Source organism: Euphorbia lathyris, chromosome 1 (genome assembly GCF_963576675.1).
Source record: "Euphorbia lathyris chromosome 1, ddEupLath1.1, whole genome shotgun sequence".
In the NCBI taxonomy this organism is placed as follows: domain Eukaryota; kingdom Viridiplantae; phylum Streptophyta; class Magnoliopsida; order Malpighiales; family Euphorbiaceae; genus Euphorbia; species Euphorbia lathyris.
The window spans coordinates 102103404-102120391 of record NC_088910.1 but is presented as its reverse complement, the minus strand read 5'-3'; the positions used below and the strand labels follow the sequence as shown (position 1 = coordinate 102120391).

Below are 16988 nucleotides of genomic sequence, written 5' to 3'. Positions count from 1 at the left end.
TTTCCTCAGGTTTCTCTGAAATTTGTCTACTTAGCTCTAGGAGCTGAAGCAAAATCAGCATCCACTTTAGAGAAGTACCAACTTGGTTTCCTTCTCTCTTCTTTGGCTTTCAACCTTACTAACTTGCTTGTCTTCATGCCCATGGCTATCGAGGTAAACATCTTGCAATTGTGAGCCTATACCCTGATGCAGAAATTTACTTGTGTTTGCACCTACTTTTTGTTGTCCTGGTTGTTGAGAAAATTGGGGAAAGAGGGAGAAAATTAGTTGTTATTAATTTGGGAAAGAGGGTGAAATAGCTTTGACCAAGAGTTTCTCAATGCTAACCAAGCATTTTAGATCCACTGTTTGGACTTTGGAGTAAAATAGCAAAACAGAGTTCCAAAAAAGAGAACCAAACCAGCACTAATTAATAGGTTGTGAAATTGTTGATTGCAGGGTGCTTTACAAGAATGAAACAAGCGGGCCAATTCCAAAAGAACTTGGTGATTTGGCACATCTTGTTAGCATAGGATTATATGATATTTGAAGGAGAAATCCCCAGGTCCTTGGCTAATTTAAAATCACTATGATTCATGTAAGTTAGTATACTTGGGTATTTATATCTGTTAGTTTCTGTTTTAGGAACTCTAATGTTGATCAGTGTTGAATTTTAATGTGTATATATGGCTTAAAACTCAATCGGCTGCAATTGACATTCCTGAAACTCAATCGGCTGCAATTGACATTCCTGAATTTCGTACGGGCTTTTTTTTCTCTGGTTATATATAATTCTTTCTGTTTTCATCTGATTGGGGTATACTGGAAGTGGTTCTGTTGTTTCTAATTTGAGGTCCTCAAGAATGTTCATTTGAAGTTCTAGTAATTTCTTCTGCACTATTTGGAAAATAATAGTGTGTTCTGTTTCAAATTCTATAAATGCTGGTTGTTTCAACTATTGAAACCTTGATTATTACGACCATACGTTTGAATTTATCATGTAATATCTTTGTTCACTTGAATATTAAATTTATGTTATTTCATCAATGTTACCATGCAGATCATGTCAGTGTGAGTTTTAGTAGGAGCGGTGGGCCACGAGCCTAGAATGTGAATAAAGGTTTGTTCCATTCACGACTTCAACATTCAATTAGGATCTCACTCTCTGAGGACTTGTACTCGATGCATTTGTTTTATAAGGAGGACATTGAACACCAATGTGGACATGTGCTTCAATGTTCAAAATGCATACTGGTCAGGAAGAGGATTATACAAACGATTGGTTACTTCTACTTAAAGAATTTTTTCTATGAGAAATGTAATTTTAAATTTGATGGATGATCTATGACTGTCCGTGAGAGTCACTGCACATAATAGCTCAAATTTTCTTTAATTGTCTGTGAGGTTAGTTATTTGTCATAAGAATAGATGAGCTCATATATGATAAGCGTAATTGTCTATGAGGTTAGTTATTTGGAAACATTTGAAATATATTTGGTTACAAATGCATGTTTACTGTGAAAGAATAAAGATCATCTTCTTATGATGTATGCTTGGTTATGGCATTAATTTTATGTCTTTATAGTGTGCATGAAAAACAGGACCAATTATGTTTATAGAACTGTAGTAGTTCTGTAACAGAACATGACCAATTCTGTTTGCCGAACTATACTAGTTTGTAACAGAACAGGACCTGTTCTGTTACAGAACTGGTCCTGTTATGTTGCAAAACTGGTAACAAGTTCCAGACTGGCATACATCTGTCTTAAGAATGTGCTCAAGAACTGGTATACCAGTCCAGTACTTGTAAATTTGCTTGGATTAATCCAATATAAATCTTATTTTGTCAAATTAGATTAGTGTGGACACCACTATAAACAGGCATCGTTATACCTCCTTAACTAGAGCGTGATTGATGTGTTAGTTAGGTTGATCGTTGAATTATTTGAGTGCAGAAGTGGTCATGCTTCATATAGGGGGAACCCTTGGCATGTTTGGGTTAGCATAGAGGTACGAACATTATCTCTAAAATGTTCGAGTTAGCACAGAGGTACGATACATGGATGTCATAGCTCCCTTCAATCCAAAACTTTATTTATTTTATTATTTACAATTTGAATTCAAATAATATCATTAACGAGGGGAAATATAATTATAAAAACTTGAAACATTTTAATGAGAAGATTTTTAATCATTTTAAATATTTTATTGAGATGATTTTTTTTATCATTACAAATACTTGAATGAGAATATTTGTTTATCATTAAAAAATATTTTAATATGGATAAAATTATTATCACTGTAATTTTATAACGAGAATGAATTTTATCCTCGTTAATACTTTTAGTAAGGGACCCCAATAATGAAGGGTGCCATGAGAGTAATTATTCTCGTTAAAAATGCTTTCGTGGGGATATTTTAGCTTTTAGTGAGAATATCTCCCCTCTTTACAAACTGATTTTTTTGTAGTGCATCTAAGTTTAAGGGGTTTTCGCAGTCAGTTATATATAGGTCTTTTAAAAGTTAAGCCCATAAGACAGCTTTAAAAAGTGTTGTAAAAGCCCTTTTTTTTATAGTGACATCTAGTAAATTTCACTAAACATAAGTGATAACTTTTACATGATTATAGAATGACTTCGTTACAAATGGATAAAGAAATAAAATATACATTGTCATGTTCACTATGAACAGGACCAGTCCTGAGATTTGGAGTGCCTTGTACAAAAAAAAAAGTGTCTAGCTAATAACGTTAAAAAAAAATTACAATTAAATGAGTATATATCTAGATTGTAAATGTTTACTAATTAAGTTAACAATATGCAAAATCTCATACCATATAACCATAGCTATCAAAAACTCAAATTTCCAACATAAAGAGTTACTAAAGTATTAGCCCGACAACAAACATCATTATCATTATCAGTTTCAGCTAATTCAAGTAAAGCTTCTCTTAGTTCAATAGGTTGAAACCTAATTGCTTTAACAACTTCAACATGATTTTCCCATCTTGTATCCGACAATGGCTTAACACTAATTTTAACATTATCTTTTAAAATTTTCTATCGTTTTGTTGAATTTGAAAACAAATTATAAATTCCTTGTACGGCCCCAAAAAAATCTTTTGCTTTTCGACACGAGTTTGCCATATCACAAAGAGTTAAATTAAGACTATGACACCCACATGGAGTATAAAAAGCCCTAGGATTTAAATCAAACAATCTTTTTTTAACACCTTAATGTTTACCCTTCATATTAGATCCATTATCATACATTTTTCCTCTAATATTATCAATGTCAAGATCAAGAGCACTTTGGAGTTCATCAAAAAGTCTCTGACCTGTTGTGTTATCTACTTTTAAAAATTCTACAAAGTACTCTTCTACTTTTATTAATGCCTTTTTAGCTTTTTTTTCTTCTTTTTGAACACACACACATATATAGTGCCCCTAACATTTGGAGGCCCTGTGCGGTTGCATTTCCTGCACACCCTCAGGGCCGGCCCTGACTATGAAAATTAATGTACATATACATTCATGATGTTGTCTTCTAAATTAGCTCTATTGATACCGTCTCTTTGCTTGAGTTTAATGCACATAAGTTCCATCTTAGAAGAATTCTACGATGTCTCTATCACACAGTTCTTGTCCACTTCATGAATTTTAGCTTCAACATTCCAATCTTGCTATTTAAGTCGAATTCAACAAAAAATGAACATCACAAGGAGTTTCTATGTTTATTCTATTGAAGTAGAGCAATTATTGTTATCTCTCAACGCATGAATGCAGTAATGAGGTAGTTGCACCTCTTTCTTTTTGGTTTTTTTTTTTTTTTTTGACAAAGGTTCATGATCGGGTAGGTAAGACTATGATTGCATGAGACAACCTCTTTCACCGAGCCGAAAAGTCTGCTATCGCATGATCGGGTAGGTAAGACTATGATTGCATGAAGAAAATTTAATCAATAGATGACATGATAATTGAAAAAGAAAGAGAAATTCGATAACGAAATGATCAAAAGAAAAGGAAATGAGAAGAAAAACGATGAAAAGACATTTAAGATATCATATTTTCTTTCCTTATCTGTTTATAGCATAAATCTCAAATTCATTGTTTATGAAATTAAAAAACATCAAACTGAGTTTGCAAATATACCAAATTACAAAGAATTTTTTTTAATTTATCCTTAAATTTATTAATCTTAAATTAATTAAAAAAGATTAAAAGCAAAATACAGGTCATAAATTAGTTTGTTTACCTTTGATCCTAAGTAAAAGTTTTTCCAAACGACGTGGCGCTTTTTATTGTGCGTGTCAATATACCATTTGTTCTGTTTTGTTTTTGTACTTTCTCAATCCTTGTTTTACACGGGCCGTTCTGATTGCTTTTGTGATTGTATTTTCATCAGCTGCCCCTTGGACATCCACTGCCTCTATAGACACAATGGTAAAACTAGAAACATCACAGGGGCAGTTTAGGCCACAAGAGAAATGGACTCCGAGGAAGTTAATTAAATATTAACCCAAGTTCAAATCCGCTACTATAAGTAGTGCCCAAGGTCTTCCGCTCAACTCTCTCCGCATTTCCCCCCCTTCGTCTGTTCCATTTAAAATCAACAAACTTCTACTCTTTGATTCTCTTTTCGGTTTGCTACTAAATGCTAGGGTTTCATCGTGTTTTTTTCTCGGATTTTCATCGATTACTTGTTTTCTAAGGTTCCGCCGATGATGAAAAATGATTAGTTGCTTGACAAGCTATCGAGGCTGATGATTTTGAGCTCAAATTAGGGCTTCTGTGATGGATCTGGTGCGGGATGCCTGTTCTGATCTCTTATTACTCTTTGATTTACACTTGAAATGCTTCAAATCTTGGCACTGATTCTAAGTTTTCTGTCAATTAACGGCTAGCTTTTTACGTCTTCTCCAATACTTTTTCAAGAAAATTTTGGATTTTTCCCGAGAAAATTCTATTCTCTGTTTTCTCTGTATTTCTCGAGTTCTTGAAAGCAGATGATTAGCCTTCATTGCGTTGTTTTCTGTTTCAGTTGCGATTTTTAAGCCAAGCCTTAGAGAGAATACTAAAACTGCTACTCTTTGCAGGAAATGCAATTGCCAAGTCATTCACTCCTGGATTTCAACAACTCGCTTACGAAATGCGTTGATTCTCCTATCGCTGCAAAATCTCCTTCCGATGAAGAGTATCCACTTGAAAGCTTGGAAATCACCGAAAAAGTTAACGCCACTGACTTAGAGTTGAGGCTCATTACATCAATCATACAAACCAACAAAGCTCAGTTCGTATCTCTGTGGAGGACTCTATCGAACTCCGACGAGAGCTCTACAGTGGACAGTGCAGATGTCTCCAAGTTCCTCTATATCTGCTGCACATTCGATTCTGTTGAATGCGCTACATTACTGATCAACGGCGAGCTAGGAGCCGTGCCCTTGGTGAACGAGTTCGACGCTGCAGGAATGGCGCCTCTGCATGCGGCGGCAGAGGCTCACGCAGCGCGTTGCATCGAGTTGCTGCTTAAAAAACACGCTCGTACGGACCTGAAAACAAGAGATGGACGCGGATTGCTTCCCCTGGAGCTGTCCCTGTCAAGAACCAGGTAACGTCCAAACAAACACATCGTTTTGTTTTGCGGAAGGGAGGATAAAAATTAAACAAGAGAACACACCTTATTTTGGTAGTATTTTCTTTTTCTGTTCCTGGCTTGATTCTAAAAGTTCTATTTTTTGCCTTTTGATCAAGAATTATTTGCCTTTGCTTGCTGTGTCTTCAGAATGGATGTGGACTGGAACCCGGACGACTACTCCGTTGAAGACTTGGTCGTTCAACTTAGTGAAAAGGTATATGTTATGAGGCGATTTGCTATGTCTTGTTTGGTCATTGATAACTGAAAAGGCAGTACGAAAGACTACAGGGAAAAAAAAAAATATGTAGGAAGAGAAATATCAGAAAGTTTCCTATTTATTGAACTTTCTGTAATAGTGTATAGGTTTCCTTTATCAGTTTCATCTGAGAAGGGCCCGGTCCGGTCAAACAAAGTCTTATATTTGTCGAACAAGTAGAAAGAAAGGAACTCTTGAAAAGCAAACATTGTTTTTCTTTTCTTTCTAGAAAAAGGTGACCTCTTTGTTAGTTGATTAAAGAATAAGTTGATCGTTCTCTCTTCAGGATTTGACTGCTGTAAAACTTCTGTGCGAGAAGACGAAGGGAATAGATGAGGTGGCTTATGCAAGCGCCACCGAAGGGCGCGTCATTGATTTAGCCGCTCTGCTGGTTGTGGCGGCAAAGAGAGTGAATGAACTGACTTTTGAGCTGTACGATGGTGACTTAAATTCAAAAAAGAAGGCTACCATATTCGAGTGTTTGATCAGTGAAACATTGAGTCTGGGACGCACTGAGACATTGCTAGGTGCTGCAAAACGGAAGTTCTGTCCATTCAAGGGTGAGACCGAAGCAAAGAGGAAGCTTCTAGTACGCGGGATCCAATTGCTTCAGCTATTTGGCGCCGTTGCACAAACGGGACGGACGAACAAGAAGGCCACGTCGCCCTTAATACTGGCGTCTCAGGTGAGATTTTTAGCTCACATTATAAATATATACCTTAGAACGATTTTTCTTTCATAATTGAGAAATAAAAATGACTGTCCCAAACATTATTAATTGCTTTGAAGGATCCATTTCAAACTGACGAGGGTTAATTGATAGCATTATTTTTTCTATTTGTTGTTTATTAATGATTTTAAAATTATATTTAATTAATAGGTTTCCTCTCTCTATACATGTCTGCTTTCATTTCACTTTTGTTCCAACGAAATAAACATCGGTTTCATTTTAGAGTATATAATAAAAAACATTAACCTTTTTCTAATTAAAATAGATAAAAACTATAAAAATAACTTTTTTTAAAAGAAAATAACTATTTTATAAATATTTAAGTTTTTTTTTTATATATAAATATGCTATTATATGATTGGATAAATATACGGAAATTAATTATACTAAATCTAGTACATAATAATTTCTTTTTCTTTTTTCCGCATACTAGAAAAAAAAAAGTGGTAATGTCGAAACCTATATTTGAAAAATTGAGTATCATGGGTGGGGAATGTGATAGGGGACAGGACAGGGCCAAAATGATATAATATAGGCCCAGTCCGTTATGATGCATCTGGTGGTTCTCAACCAGCATGCAGCATTTAACAGCCGTTTCAAGCTTGCCTTTTAGATTAATTAGGATTAGTTTCAAAATCATGTACTAGCTAGCAGTTCAAGCTGTTGGTCGCTAACTGCAAATACACACTCCGGCAGTTTTTTAACAAATGTTTCTTTAATATACCATATCAGAACATCTAATCCAGCGGGTTAAGGAACGAGATATGCCTTTAGTGCTTTTGGGAGGAAATCTAGGAAGCACCGACACGGTACTCGTATGGGGGTGCGGGTGCAGAACCATACTTTTTAAAAATGAGACACGGGTAAGGCGGGACACGTCAAATTTATTTATATATGTATATAACATCCATTAGTCATTATAAACCATAAATAACACCCATAATAAGTCATTAATTCATACAAAAAACATCACTTATTTCAACTACTAAAATAGGAAATGGTCATTTGATTTTGATTTCTACTTTTAAGGGTTTTATTTTATTTTTGTATATATCATTTTTGTAAAATTATTCAAAAATTACCCCTATAACTCTACTTAATTAACTTAGAATCCGTGTACTAGAAGCGTCCCCGAAGTGTCCTCATTAAAAAAGAAACGAAAAAGAGGTGACACTTATTTTAGAGTGTTGGGTGCGTATTCCTAATGTGTCCGGCACTCGTGCTTTAACCTCCTAGAAGTCTCCGCACTTCTTAGGAGGAAATGTTATTTGAGATTCACCAGTCAAATAAACTCATAAAATAAGCAGGAAATGTTATTGAAGATTCACCCCTTACCAAATAAGCCCATACAACATACAACGCTAAATTATTGTTTCGTGCGATATTGCGAACCTGCTCTTACTGGCCTCGCTCCTTTTTCTGGTCCTTCATCATATTCTTCTTGGAAGAAAAACTTGAGCATCTGACCAATTTTGACCCATTTGCCTCTTGTAGAAATGTCATTTCCACTGAATTACATTTTCTGGAGCTCAGAACTCAGCATTACTTAATACTAATTTGTTACCTTGCATGACAAACTAGCATACTCTTTCGTCTTAAGTATTCTATATATGCTTCTCTGCTAGATCATTATCACCTTGGATTTCTCCTGTTTAACATGAATTCTTTTTGTATTTAAACAAGCTACCACAATTGCAGAATGTAGCGTCCTCATGTTATTGATTATTCAAATCCATCGAAAGGAAAGCACAATACAGCTATTCTAAATTTAGGGCTTTCTCCTACTGCTTCCTTGGTCTCTCCTTCCCCTTCCCCTTCTCTTAATGTTTTGCGGTGTCTAACCAGAAAGTTCTTTCATTCCTATAGGCTGGAGATGAAGTTGTCGTTGAACTTCTTCTGAAGAGTAATATAGACATAAATGATGTTGATGATGATGGGAATTCTGCTCTTCATTGGTGCCTGAAGACATTCAAGGGAGAGTGTCCTCAGCAGATCAAGTCTCTCTCTCTCTCTCTCTCTCTCTCATTCACTCGCTTACTCACTCAAGCACGCACGCAAGCACACACACCTCACTCCACTGATCCAGCCACATACATCCTGACACAAGCGGAGGGCAAGCATGCATTTTCATAGGCATAGAATCATTGAGATCCCTTCTTATATATGAACTTTAAGCACACTCATTGTTCCAGGATAATGTCACTCCTGCTGAAGCATGGTGCTCGAGTTAACCACAAAAATAAACTGGGACTAACTGCAGTCCATATTGCTGCAGGAAATGGCAATGCACAAGCACTTGAGGTATATGTAGGAATATAGATCCCTTGGCTTTTCCCTTCGAGATTATTATCAAAATCTTTTATTCTTGACATTAATTATGATATTGAGCTGACAGGTCCTTCTGTTAGGAGATCCAGATTGTGTCAATTCTAAAACAGAGACAAAAGAAACCCCGCTGTTTTTTGCAGTGAAGAAGGACTCCAAGGACTGCGCAGAGCTTCTTTTACATCACGGAGCAAGCACTGAAGTCTTTAATTTGCGGTTAGCAATTTATATTCTTTACATGTACTTTTTCTTCCAGTTGTATTTGTTTCTCTTTAAATGGAATGGGGGCTAAGATAATAGGCTGTCCATTGAATTTTCCTGAAAATGCCAAGCATATTTTAATTTGTTTGTACTATATCTTGTGTTTGCAGAAAACAAAGACCTATCGACTTGGCAGAGTCACAAGATATGCGTTTCTTGCTTAATACAACCAATATTAGCCCTAGTAAGTTGAAGTATATATTTAGTCTTCAGATGATTAAAAAAAATATAAAGAAAGAAAGAAAAATTCCGCTTCTAGTACATGCAAGCTCATGTCTTTCATTTCATTGCAATACGCAGCAACTCGTTCTTTCTCTGTTCAGAAATTTACAGCAGTGATACAAGGAGATAAAGTGATTTCAGAGACAAAAAAGATATTTACCATAATACGTGAAGGCAACAGCCCCGACAGGTGATTGGCTTGGCTAAGCTTTCAGGATTTAGATAATGTGACAGTGAGATTATATGCATAAATATGAATGTGTTTTGTCTTTCTTCTTTCATGGTTTTTCTACTACTTACGGTCACTAGAACTGGCTCAAGTGCAAAGAGAGAGATATGTAGATATCACGGTTCTCCCACTGGATGTGTCAGAGGTAGTAAGTGCTTCTATGTGCATGCTGGAGAGGAACTTAGGCAGATCAAGAAGGCAACCGAAATTATTCATTTACCTGCAGCACGGGACCTTGAACGGAAAATTTTTGTAGGAGGCCTGCCTCTTTCTCTAGATTCTGGTTAGAAACACACCAGAATTCCTGTCATATGAACCCTATGTATTGGGTGATTTTAAGAGACCAAAACTTCCATTTGTTATCATATTTTGTGCAGTAATTTCTTCATTCACTTTTCTGAAGCAGATTTATTACGGAAACTTTTTGAAGAGAAATTTGGCTTGGTGGAGCATGCAACAGTCATCGGAGGGCAATTAGGAGACACGGCACAGTCCAGAGGATTTGGTTTTGTCACCTTTAAGCACAAGAAATCAGTTTCAGCTGCGGTGGAAGCACATTATATCACTATTATGGACAAGCAATTGGAGATCAAAAGTGCAATTCCGAAATGTCTTTTACTATCGGATTCTCATAGTTCACTTCATCTACAAGGAGAGATTGACCAGGATCTAGCACAAGAGCAGACTCCTACGGAGGAAATAGGCGATTGGCAGTTGGTCACTAGAAAGACAAAAATTAGTCCACAGATTTCTAGTGAGAAGACTGAAACAGAAATGCCTCGTCATAAGACCATAGAAGAGGCTAAATCTAAGCATATGTCTTGGGTGGATACATTAATCTGTGGTCAACCAAAGGCAAGTTCTAATAATTCTCAAACTCTTAAAGAAAGCGGGCCCAAATGGCTCAGAATTTTCAAGAAGTGGCTTCCCAACTTCTTACAACATATAGCAAAGAAGGATGGAGAGTATGCTCTGTCATCTCTGAAATCAGATTTCAGGGCTGCTTTTGGACTAGAGTTGGATCATGTTTCTCTTGGTTTCCTAAAACTTAGTGATTTCATGAGGTCTTTCCCAGACCTTTGCCACATAAAATTTCTTCCTGTGGGCAGACAGAATCACATGATTCTTCTACCTAAATTTCCCAAACCTGATTATCAACCTCTTCAACGTCCACAGATATTCAGTCCTCCATCTTGTCATACAAGTGACCACAGTAGTAACACTGAATCTTGTGATGCCAAGGCTTTCCAGGATGTTTCAGTAGTGTCCACTGAGAATGATGACTTGATAGACGACAGCTCTAAGGCATCCCATCAAAGCCCTGAAGAGACTCTTTTCTATCAGAGCCCTGAAGAGACTCTTTTCCACCAGAGCCCTGAAGAGAATCCAAAAGAGACGTCCATTAATTTCAACACATTTCTCAAATTTTTGGAACCTGACCCAATCTTTCATGCTCGTCCATGGCTATCTGATGACCGTGATGGGAGCAAAGGATATACTTTTGATTTGAGGCAGGCTCAGCAAAGACACGTGGCATTGGAGGTCCTTGCGAGAAAAAGGAATAGTTCATCCGTGTTCTTTCTTCGCGAATTTGATTTTTTTGATGTGAGTATTTTAGACGAAGCTGTGATTTCATCGTTCAATTGTGAATAAGTTATATCACATCTCTTTATGGTTTTTGCAGAAGTACAAGGCAAGCATTGAGCAAGGAAGGTGCTTTGGATGTAATCAGCTTCGGGTGCTGTGGGCCAATTTTCCGTGCCAGCACTTGATATGGTGTGCCACTTGTAGTCTAGAAATAATTCGGGCAGTGAATGGTTTTGAGCACAAATGTGTGGTGTGCGATATCAAAGTGCAGAAAATAGATCTCATCTCATCTCATCACTTGAATACTTTGATACCATATTTGGCGAACCCCAGATGTGAGAATCACTCACCTTCTAATCCTGACTACAAGTAAGGTCTTCAAGCTTGTGCACAGATATAATATTGTTCAATTATCTGAACCAATTGCACCAATTTTCAACACTTATTATTTCTCATACGACACTCCAAGAAATTTTTTCGGCGACATAATTGACAAATTTGTTGCAGATATTTTCTGTATAAAGGAGAAGAAAAATGTAGTAAGTGGAGCATGAATCATCTGATGACTGCTGCACTTGGGACAGAAAAAGACATGTGGACACAAAGCTCTCCGACTTCCCGATTGTGATTTTGTTGGCAAAGTGGCTGCCTGAAGTAGTAAGCATAGTGTTTTCTCCCAATTTATTGGGAATGAAGTTGATGGAAGTAAAATGAACACTTTGAATACTAAAAAAAAAACCCCGCGTATAGTTGTACATGAAAGTTTGTGTAGACAGGTGAATAACAGTAACTCAAAACTGACCCTGGTTTACATAAGTGTAGTATATTACATACCATTGAGAAAGTTTATACATGTTCTCTTTGCTTCCTTTTTTGCTAAATGTTTATTTATATTGATCCATGCTAATTTCTGCTCTATAATATAAGTGACTTCTCTCCGATTTCAAGTAACTAATAATATTTAAACTAATGTGAAATATATTCAAAACCAAACATAAAATTCGTTTTATTTGAATCAAGTAAAAGAAATCATATCTGCAAATGAATTTAAAAGCAGCCATGACAATTGACAAGTATAATGCCCAGTTATATGCCCACTTTTTAAGTTCAAATTTTGTAAAACAAATGATGTATCTGAATATAATTTACAGTCGATTACGTGTATATTTCACAATTCATGTACAAAACTCCAACCCTTTATCTCGAATACTTGTACATTTATTATTTTGAAGATCCGAGGGCTCCTGCAAGATTAAAACGCAAGTGTATATTTCTCCTCATAAAAATGGATCTTATACTCACTGTAATAGCACTCAATCATCATCTACCTCAATGTTGGATCCCAAAGCAAAAATATAACTTACATCCAAATGCACCAAATACTCCATTGATTACAAAATGGGCAAATTGGATTCAGTTTTGGAAGTGCAAATAAAGCTAGCATCACTAGGAAAAGGAAGATCAAAAACATGCACCAGTAAGACTTGTTACAGAGCTGCAGCCTCTATATGCTCCTTCAGTGAGTCTTTTTCTTGCCTTTTCCTGCAATCACAGGAGAAACGGCAATCAGGTATGATATCCACATTCATTTGCTCATCATCAGAGTGATGTTCTGTTTCTCAAATTCCGTTTCTTTCAAATATTCTACACAAGGAGCTAACTTTCACCTACATTTTTCACAAATTATGTTAACATCTCATCAGGTACCACATTTCATGATTATTAGGACCTCACTAGAATCATGCACAAAATGGGATCCATTTCTATGTAGAAGATAAGTTCATTATAAATGCCCAAGAATGCAACTTTGATTTGTGTAAGAAATCAAACACCAATTTTTACAAATATGGCTAATGACTCAGCATGTTCTATGTAATATAATGATGAAAAAGTAGACAGACACTTACTGCATTTGCAATTGGATGAGCGACTTAGGTCCCTTATTAGTATCTTCCTTTTGCTGGGTCTTTGGTTTATGTGGCTTCCTTGATTCTGGCTGCCAACGTGCTTTTGTAAGAGATTGACCCAACAAATCAGCAATTTCCACTGCCATCGCCTCAGCTCTCTTCGCATATGGAAATCTTTCAAATTCGAATTGATTAGATAACCACAGATACATTGAAAGAACTTGATGTCTAGTTTCAAGATCAAGGAGTTCCGAATCATTTCGAGCAGATCCCTTTGGCATGCCCATTGCTATACTAACAGGAACCTTCTGACTATAGGAAGAAGCAAATCTTAAAAGATAGTACATTGCTTTTGGATCTCGAATATTAACTGGAGAAAAACAGAAGTTAAAACGATCTTCCAACGATAATCCCTGGATTTTCTCTAACATATTTGCAACCTTCTTTATATGATCATGCCTACACAAGAAGTATGACCCGTCAACACGGCAGTTCTCACCAAACTTCTCAAGCAGCTGGGGAAAAGTAACATTTGGAAGTTGCCCGGCAAACAATTCAACCTGCTCAAAGAAAGGAAAGAGGCCTACTTTCTTTACTTCCTCAAATGGCTGCTTTAAACATTCAATCAAGTAATTCAGATCATCTAATTGCAGAGTGGTTGTGAGTCCATCTGGATATCGGCTTCCTCTCCTTCCAGCTCTTCCTGCAATTTGTTTAACCTGTGATGCTGGAACTGGAACAATTTTGTCACCATTATACTTCGAAAGGTTATTAAAAACTACTCTTCGGATATTGAGATTCAATCCCATCCCAACAGCATCACTTGCAACCAGCACATCAAATTCATTATCTGGGTCATTGAATAAGTTAGCTTGCTGTCTACGAGTCTCAGGTGGTAAGCCGCCATAAATAACACAACAGCGGTGCTTTGTGTTTTTCTCAATTGCCAATTTCACCTCAAAAATCTCTCTTCTTGAAAACGCAACTATGCAGTCCCCAGAACGTACATTTTGAAGACTTCCCAACAGTGTTTTGGCTTCAACTACTAATTGTTTGAATCTGTCATAATGGTGTTCAACCAATTCATCACCAGTTTCCACACAGATCTTTCTAACAATATTAAGAACACTTGGATCTCCACACAAATGAATCTCATCAGCCTTCAAACCGAGCAATGCTCTTGTCCAGGCATAACCTCTGAACGGGTCTGCCATCATCTGAATCTCATCAATAACAGCCACATCATATAGTTCATCTACTGAAACCATTTCCACTGTACAGGCTACATGATTCGAGAACGGGACATGTTTCTTCTCTTGCCCTGTGAGAAGACTGCAGTAAACCCCATGAGCATTCACCTTATCAAAAACTTCCATAGCCAAAAGCCTAAGTGGACTGCAATAAACACCCTTCTTAGCTTCCATATACCGTTGCAACGCATTGTAAGTTTTACCACTGTTTGTTGGGCCACAATGATAAACAACCTTGCGTTTCATTGCCCGTGCAAAAGGAAACCATGTGTGTGGCTTTGTGAGGTCTGCTGAGTTAATCATGCCCCGAAACCGCTTAATCTCATCCGGAAAACTTTCAATGCAATACTCAACAAACAAAGGAAAAAGGAACCTAACAGCTTCATCACAGGGTCCAAGAGAAACCAAGTGCGTAGCAACCTCAGCAGAACATTTCTTAAAGAAAAAACTCCTAAACTTACTAGCAGCAGTGGGGAAAAAAGACTTGCCAATATAAATTCCAAGAGCTTGATTAGCAGCCCAGCCGGAATGGGAAAAGAAAGTGAATATCACTTGTAGAGTCTCCCAATCAGACCGTTTAAGCTTATCATTCTCTTCAGCATTACAAAGCTCATGATATAATTCCACAGGATCAACAAAAGCCACATTTTCTTTCCTTACAATGTTCTTGCTATTTAAATATTGGTTATCACTATCCTCTTCAACAACTTCAGAATCAGAAATAACCATGTCATGAGCATCACTAATTTCATCATCAATTTCAGCCTCACTAATACCTTCTAAGCTAAAATCCACACTATTGAGCTCTGTCAATTCCCTATTGTTGTTATTCTCACAATCCCCTATCTCAACATCTGAAGAAAATGGCCTAGAAGTGTTAAATTTTGGGTCCTGAGAGGGAAACTTAGAAGAAATTACGTCAAACATACTTGTTGAGAATTGACGGCAGGGCAGAAGAGAAGCATGATTAAATTGATAGGTTTCATATACCCGTTCGTTGAATTGTCTATAAGAATACAAATTCTGATTAGAGAGTAGCAATCTAGACCTTGAAACCTTTCTTTTTGATGCGTAGGAACGAAGAAGAGAAGCAAGGGAGCCTCTTGCCATTAGAAATACAGTTGGATACAAAAATGAAATTCAAATAGATTTTATGTGGAACATAAGTGGAATTGAAATTGAAGAAACCAAGTTTAGAGTAGGAAATGGCAGCCACAGAGAGAAAAAGGGAAGGGGGGAGAAAGAGAGAGAAGATTAAGGGAGCATACCTTTGAATGTGATGGAAAGAAGTAAAATTAAATTTAGAAGAGAGCGAGGGAGAAGGGAAAGTGGTGCGCAAGGTTAGGCAACCATAAACCCTAAACCATTGACGGAGGGGTCGGTCGGTCCTTGAAAATCTCAGTTCAACGCTCGGTGTTCTTTTTCAGTTGTTGGGGTTCAAATGTTCAATAATTGGACTTGGATTCTGAAATACAATTAATTATGAGGGCTTAATGGCCCAAGAAATAACCTACTACTACAACATCAACAAAACTTGTTTATCAATTTTAGTGGATTGAGATCTTTCATTTTTTCATTTCAATCTAACAAACCCTTTATGGTTTCTTATGATCATATTATTTCTGAAAAAATTTAGATAGTTGTAAATATATAAAAGATTATTATTTATTTTATCTGTATCTAGTTTGAAATAAAATCTATATAATTTTTTTATAGTAACGTAACTATTTTAAACCATTAAAAATTACTAGTTATGAATAAAATATTTTTAAAAACTAAAATTATACTCTTATTCAAATTAGATTGAAGAGAAGATATGGAGTAATATTTTATATCTTTTAAGGGAAGCGACACTTTTGAGAATCTATGGAGTAATATTATATATCTTTTAAGGGAAATGAGACCTTATATATAGGAAGAAATTGACTTTCTATCCAAATAAGTTAAGGATTTTGAAGTTATCGATCTTCCTATTAAAGTACGATATATATGTGCTCTTTTTTATTCTATTAAACGGGATGGAAGAGTTAAATCGATTGTATAGTTGAAGCTTCCAGAAGATCGTTCTCTAGTCGATAACAAGGAATGAGTTCGTCTCTAATTAGAGGCTGAATCCTGAGAATTTCGTTCATGAGAGAAATCGAATCCTTTTTTTCAGTTATGTTATCAAAAGCCCCTTTATAAATCGAATATAGTCCGTAGGCTACAACAAGTAGATGGGGACGGACAATAGTACTTAGACATAAGAATGGAAAAGCTGATCTGAATGAAAGTTCAATAAATATGTTAGAATCGTATCTTGTGCATCTATCACAAGGGGGTCGTTTATTTTTCTATTGCATTTATTTTCAATTTCAACAACAAACAACTTGAACATGTTAAGTGCATCACTTTTGTTTTTCACCAAATACATAAAGATAAAATCTGAGCAATTATCAATAAATGTGATAAGATATCATTTACCGTTTCTTGTCAACGTTCCATCAAGTTCACAAATATCAGAATGAATCAAATATAAAGGCTCAAATTCCATACACGCGGATTTATGAGGTGTTTTTGTAATTTTTGCTTGACTACAAAAGTTGCATTTATCAAATTCATTTAATAA

At 36.2% G+C, this 16988-nt stretch overlaps 2 protein-coding genes across 3 annotated transcripts; one reads left to right on the top strand and one right to left on the bottom strand.

Annotated features, from left to right (window-relative positions):
• The first annotated feature begins 4538 nt into the window (after positions 1–4538).
• LOC136209227 (uncharacterized) lies at positions 4539–12076 on the top strand. The gene is made up of 13 exons (XM_066000650.1): positions 4539–4781; positions 5075–5586; positions 5761–5827; positions 6156–6554; positions 8466–8596; positions 8792–8900; positions 8995–9140; positions 9296–9369; positions 9486–9597; positions 9717–9919; positions 10043–11241; positions 11321–11592; positions 11731–12076. Exons 1-13 carry the CDS (start codon positions 4773–4775, stop codon positions 11849–11851), a joined length of 3354 nt encoding a protein of 1117 aa, XP_065856722.1. The 5' UTR covers positions 4539–4772; the 3' UTR covers positions 11852–12076.
• A 397-nt stretch (positions 12077–12473) lies between these two features.
• LOC136209237 (DExH-box ATP-dependent RNA helicase DExH18, mitochondrial) lies at positions 12474–15855 on the bottom strand. 2 transcript variants are annotated; one of them, XM_066000662.1, is made up of 2 exons: positions 13131–15852; positions 12474–12765 (listed from the first exon to the last, which is right to left on the bottom strand). In XM_066000662.1, the coding sequence occupies exons 1-2, from the start codon at positions 15488–15490 to the stop codon at positions 12711–12713; spliced, it is 2415 nt and encodes an 804-aa protein (XP_065856734.1). In that variant the 5' UTR covers positions 15491–15852; the 3' UTR covers positions 12474–12710. The 2 variants fall into 2 exon arrangements, with proteins under 2 accessions (XP_065856734.1, XP_065856741.1); XM_066000669.1 differs by having other exon boundaries at positions 12751–12890; positions 13131–15855.
• Between the last annotated feature and the right edge of the window lie 1133 nt (positions 15856–16988).